We start from the raw sequence: 6,000 nt of genomic DNA on the forward strand, positions 1-6,000 counted from the left end.
AATCAGTTCATATATTAAATGTTTTTTAACCATTTTATTGATGGACAGGAGAAGCAATCCTAGGTGAGGCTCAGCTCGCTGATGCCTCTTGGCTTTGCTTTAGAGCATTTGAATGGGAAAATGTGAAAATTCAGCAATTTTGAAGAAAAAATAATTAAAATTGGTTAAGCTAAATAAAAAATAAATACTTTACAGTACAAACCACAGGGTGAAAATAGCAATATAAATTATTTTATCATATTTTTCTTTTATGACAGGTGAGGCTCTGCCTCACATGACCGCATATCACTGATGGAGAGATGCATTAAGATGGGCATAATGGTTAACGCCACCACTAAAAAATGCTGATTTAATGCATTGACTTTTCAATATTTCTACCTAAGTTTGGCAACTTCATCACTAATTAATCAAAAAGTGCATGCTCATTCTCCTAAAGTTTTCGTATCTCCCTCTAAAGCCCCCTACAATATTTTGGTGAATTATGGTAGCTTGCATTTGCTAAATGTTGTGGCAGTGTTTTTATTATAACTTTGTTATTACCTTGCTTTCCAGTCCATTCATCTATTTTTTAAAATCTCGTTAATCACCATCGGGACAGTATGTGGGGGACCAGTGTTTTTTTTTTTTTTTAAGTCACAAACACATTCCTACCAAAATTTTAAATATCAGAACAATATCAGAAATGTATAGAGAGGAACAAAAAGGTGATATGCTTCAACAAAAAAAAAAGGATCAGACGCATGGAAGTCTGGACAGAGGCAAAGAACTGAACAAATTCTTCAGTAGGTTCAGTCCAGGAACAAGCTCAGCATCCTCCTTTCCTGTCCCCAGTCAAGCAGACATTTGTTTGTTTTGTCTTCCACCTCGGCCATGGACCTTTCTGCCTTTATACGTTTGTGTTCAACCAAATCGGGAGATGGTGGTGCTTCCTTTGCCTCCCCCTCCTGCCTGTCTGTTTGCAGAAGTCAAATGAAGAGGCAGCTGGAGAGACTGAAACTATGGGACACTGCAGCACCTCTCCGGCGTTAGCCTGGCCCAGCAGAAGACGCCTTGCTTTGTTTCGGTACCAAAGAAAATCCACCCAGACTGTTTTGTCAGAAACTCCAGAAGACACAAGTGAAGGCCTCAACAATGACAAATGGATCACAGTTTGTGAGACTGAAGGATCAGGTGTCCAACCAGGTGGTCAACAGTACAGGAGCACCACAGTGCACTCTGCCCCAACCATCCTATCTCAGACTGTTCACCTCAGACTTCCAGAACAAGACACAGTCTCGACATTTGCAAACATCCTGAGATGCTGCTGTTGCCTTCAGTTGCTATAAAGATGCAAAATATATCAAATGAAATCTAAAAGAAAAATTTGTCATCTCGAAATTGGGCTTCAATCTCTTTAAGAAGCTCCTACTTTTTCCTACACTCTAGAAAAAGTTATTACATTATACAAAGCTCAAAATCAGTTTTACATAAAACCCCACTTTAAAAAAAAAAAGGTTCAAGAAGACTTTACAATTCTTTACAATTTTTTCCTTGGCTTCGTGGCTCAAAGTAGTAAGCTAGCATAAAAATCAGGATATGATTTCTTACCCAAAATATTAAATAACAATTTTAGTAATTCACTAATTTAAACACATGAAGGACAGGATAAGTGCAAACAGCTAGTAACAACAATAACAAGCTTCTATCACTTTTAAGTCCCTTGTAATGCTTTCTTCTTGCAAGAGGAAATCATTTTAAGGCCACAGCAAGTTGTTAAACTTGTTTGCGGTTTGTTTTTGTTCAGTCGGTCAAATTACTCATTTCTAATAAATGTTTTACTGAGCTTTCAGTGCGAATGCACACAGTTTTTCTTTTAATTTCTTTTGATTAAAAGAATTTAGACATTTAGAACCCGGGGCAAAAGTCTTTGTCTTTAGATCCTGCATGAATAGTTTGCAAACTAAATTTAAGATGTTCTGAATCACCATGAAATGAGGGAAAATATGTATCGTAAGGGAATTGAATGGGGAAAAAAAAGTTTTAAATAGTGAAACCAACATTGATAAGAAAACTTCCTTCAAATAACAAATATTTTCAATCCTTGGGTTTTGTATTTGCTCAGATGTCAATATGCTAGCTGACCACACTGCACGTATTCAACAAAACGTGAACTAATTCTGAAGATAATACGATTGTTTTTGCTTCCTCATCAAACCGTTGTAATTAGTTCTAATTTTGGCCACCTTGTGACTGTATTTCTTTAAACTATTATTTTACGGTGTCAGTTGATGACAAACTTTAATGTTGACAGGGCAAATACCCAAGTTTCAAATTCTCTTCGAGACACTTTGATCTCGTTGGAGAATTTCTAAAATAGCATAATCCACACAGCCTCTTCAAAAACACCAACAAACACACAGCCTCGCATTCCATTTTCTGACCCTTGAGGGCAGCAGAAGGCCAAGGGGACACGATGAGGGGGTGGTGTGTTGGGATTTAGCCCTAAAGAAAACGGACATGAGTCTCTTCTTGGAAATACAAGAGAATGAATCTGGAGCATTAATACAGTCCATAGAGATTTCTCTGCAGAACATGGCGGATTAGTGTGGGCGCTCCTAATTTTGCATGTGTGGGGCTATGTTTCCTTTCAAGGGGCTCGGGTAGAATGCTCACAGAGAGGGGTCGTAGTGGCCCCCGAGGGAGCTTTGAGTGAGACCGTGCAAAGTTTCATGGAGACACCCACACACACACACCCCCACACACGCATAGATGAAGCCCTTCCACATCCATTTTATCCAGTTCTCTCCAGGCTCTCTTGCAGATAAGCTTAATGAGCCTCACGAGGTGCTGAAAAGGCTTTGCCGTCTGGGGTCAAAAGTCAGAATACTCTTGTGCATAACTAAAAGAGTCTCTTAGGGGTCATGCAATGTTTATGTGGAAATCCCACCTTAAGTGCGATCATTTATGCATCGCTTTGGCCGGGTGGGGGAAACTTGTTGATGGGCTTGAATCCTCGTGTTCATTCCAGATGTTATGTGGAAGTTGGCTGCAGAGCTTCATATGTCAGCAGAGCTTTTTCTTTTCTCTGGATGTGTGGGGGCGGGAGGGTTTAAGCCATATTTCCGTCATAGCTGCTCAAATTATTTTATATTTATCTTATTTTTTTTAAGCCACAATAATGAGAAATAGAATTAAACTGGAAAATAGCAAAATGAGATACTGCTATGCTATGTTTCTATAATAAATGTGATATATGATTTTCTTTTTTTTTGTGGCATAATGATTTTCTTGCTGCATATTTATGGCTCCAGGGTATATTTTCTGAAAGCTAAGCCTTTAAACTTGGCAGCAGAGATGATGTAAGTAGAACAGCACAATAACTTGCGAAGCAGTGTGTTCACATCCACTTTTTGTTTTACATTTTGCCATATGACGAAGATAAACTTCAATGTATTTTGTTGGTGTTTTATAAGTCGGACCAACACAGAATAGACCATGACATTAAGTGGAAGGAAGATTTTATACGGCTGTTTGTTTGTGTTTACAAATAAAACCTTTTCACATTGCGATCACTTTTATGTATGTGAAGAGAAAATGAGCAACTGGCCGGGGAAGGTTGTACAGAACTATTCTTTTGTGAAAATTCCATTTTGGCTTGCAAAAATGTCATCTTCAGAATGTAGTTTTGTTAGATTGACTGACTGTAAAATTAAAATTGCGTTGCCTTGCAAAATCTCCATAAGAGCTGAAGTGTTCTATGTTTTGTCAACTTACAGTGACAAATCTGTGAGGTTTTATTTGATTAATTGAAATGCTGTAATAAAGTCATTATAATTGCCCCCTGTTAGTGTAACTCAACAAATTGGCACACAAACATTTACAATTATCCAGGGGGTTGGTGCGCCCCATAAACAGTATGTTCTGCAAAGGGTCCAGACCAAAATAGAGACATGAATGGAAAGCAGTGGCCTCTCTGTCAATATGATTCACAACAAGCAAATACTTTTTCTGTGACTTCAGCTGTACAGACTCCATTGTGAAGCTTCTTCTAATTGTATCATTTCAGTTTATTTGGCCATAATCGGAGTTAAACAGAACCGCAAAGGCCAAATGTCTTGTAAGGAGACCTACTCAAATGTGTCTCTTCCCGATAAACAGCCGACATGTCCCAGTGTTATGTAAATTGCGTTTGGAAAGATTTAGGCTGACTTTGGCTTATAAGCAGACTAGAAAAAAAATGGTCTGTTTACTTGTTGCCTCATTTAGAGGGTTTAACTGTGCGAGACATTATTGGCAGAACTTCATACTCTCAGACTGCTGCTGCATGCAAAGGAAGTTATTACTTATGGGGGTTTTACATACTGAGACCCACTGATACGTCAAGCATTGTGATGGAGCCAACTGTGAAGACAGGAAGCATCCGGGAAATCCAAGCCTTATCAATAATACAGGTCTGTCAACAAATGTAATAAGATAGTGTACTCTGGGGAGGTCCAATGCTTTGATTTACAATCTTTGGTATGAAAAGCTGCAGGACTCAGTGAGGCATATAGAATAAAAAAATAAAATAGGAAAGAAGGAGGAAAAGGAGAAGGAAATTGTCCTCTTCAAGGGAACTTGAAGCGTTATGTCAGTTGACACACATGAAAGAGTTCAACTGAAGGGCACAGATACACGACAGACCACCGGACTTTAGTCATGGGTAGTTTTACCTGAAGTACTGCTGCCTCTTATTATGACAGGTCTGAAAAGTATCACAAGAAAACAGACCTTAAAATAGCTACCAAAAGGACAATGCCAATCATCATATGTCCTCCAAGACAGTTCCCATCTATGAAAGACTTTCTGAGATCTTACCTTCTGCAGCCATTGAGTGTTATTCTCCATGGCGCTCTCCAGAGTCTCCAACTTTTGCTGCTGCCACGAAGGCCTTTCCTCTTCTGCTAAACTGTCCTTGGAACGACTTTTGTCCGGCTCGGTCTCGGGTGGCGAGTCTCTCTGCAGCGTGTTTGTCACCTGGAAATCCTTTAGGGGCTTGCAATGCTCAACCTCTGGGAGAATGAAGGTGTAGGTGCAAGGGCCGTGCTGCACGTGGTGCTGCTGACGCTGGGAGGCGATCCCTGTGGCCAGCAGGTAGGCCAGGTAGATGAGAGTAAGAGAGAGGAGGTGGCCCATGTTGCAGCGGGAGGGGGGAACAGAGAAGCAGGGAGGGGGGTGGGAGGAAAGGAGCCTTCACCACCTATTTAGGGTGGCTGAGTTAGGTTTCCCTTCCGTGTGTTCTTTTAGTGAAATTTCCTTCTGTGCTTCTGTAGAATCAAGTCTTCTGCTTTACTTTCTTCTGGTTTCAACTCCTGTTTCTCCAGTCTGGTTTAAAACTTTCACTTCTCCTTATCTGGCCAGTCCTACTGTTTGCGTTTGCATCCAGAGTCTTCTTGGGGTAAGTTTATCCTCCTGCTGTTTTGTGTGAAAGCAGACAGAGAACATACACACACAGGAAACAGAGGTTTGCACCGTATAGTAGCTCCAACGCTCAGCCCAGCACATGTAGCTCTGGCCGGAAAGCCAAGAGCAAACGCCAAACATTTATCACTCTTCTAAAAAGTTGCTTGCCTCCAGAGATGTCCTTTGAAGCCGCTGGAGTCCAGGCATTGGTCTTGGAGGAGACGAAAGAGCAGAGGTAATGTGGTGAGTGGCCTGCTTTGGGATGTTGGTTGTAGTGGTAAAGCCCTTAAAGAGCAGAAAGGGAATAAAGGAGAGAGAGGCGTGCGTCTCTACATGCATATAACCACACACACGCACACACACCCCTCCACACACAACGCCTTTGCTCATAATCACCCAGCCACCCATCCCTCTTTTACTTTCTCCCTCCCTTTTACGGTACTCCTGTTTGGGGGGTTAGAAGAGGAAGCTGCAAAAATACACTCGGCTCACCACAAGAGGAAGAAAAAAAAGTGGGAAGTTTCTGTGAAATCTTTTTCCTCCCTCTCGGTCTCTACCACACATTTTATTCTGTCTTTC

The 6,000-nt window shown here is 40.8% G+C and overlaps 1 protein-coding gene across 1 annotated transcript in view; it reads right to left on the reverse strand.

The window, feature by feature from the left end:
* Positions 1-5,796, reverse strand: part of LOC102234788 (angiopoietin-2-like) — a 30,662-nt gene extending 24,866 nt beyond the window's left edge. The window contains exon 1 of the mRNA XM_005804755.2: positions 4,837-5,796. Coding sequence (XP_005804812.1) covers positions 4,837-5,154 — 318 coding nt within the window. The 5' untranslated portion in view covers positions 5,155-5,796. The remainder of the gene's footprint in view (positions 1-4,836) is intronic.
* Between the last annotated feature and the right edge of the window lie 204 nt (positions 5,797-6,000).

The sequence above is a fragment of the Xiphophorus maculatus genome, chromosome 13 (genome assembly GCF_002775205.1).
Source record: "Xiphophorus maculatus strain JP 163 A chromosome 13, X_maculatus-5.0-male, whole genome shotgun sequence".
Lineage (NCBI taxonomy): Eukaryota > Metazoa > Chordata > Actinopteri > Cyprinodontiformes > Poeciliidae > Xiphophorus > Xiphophorus maculatus.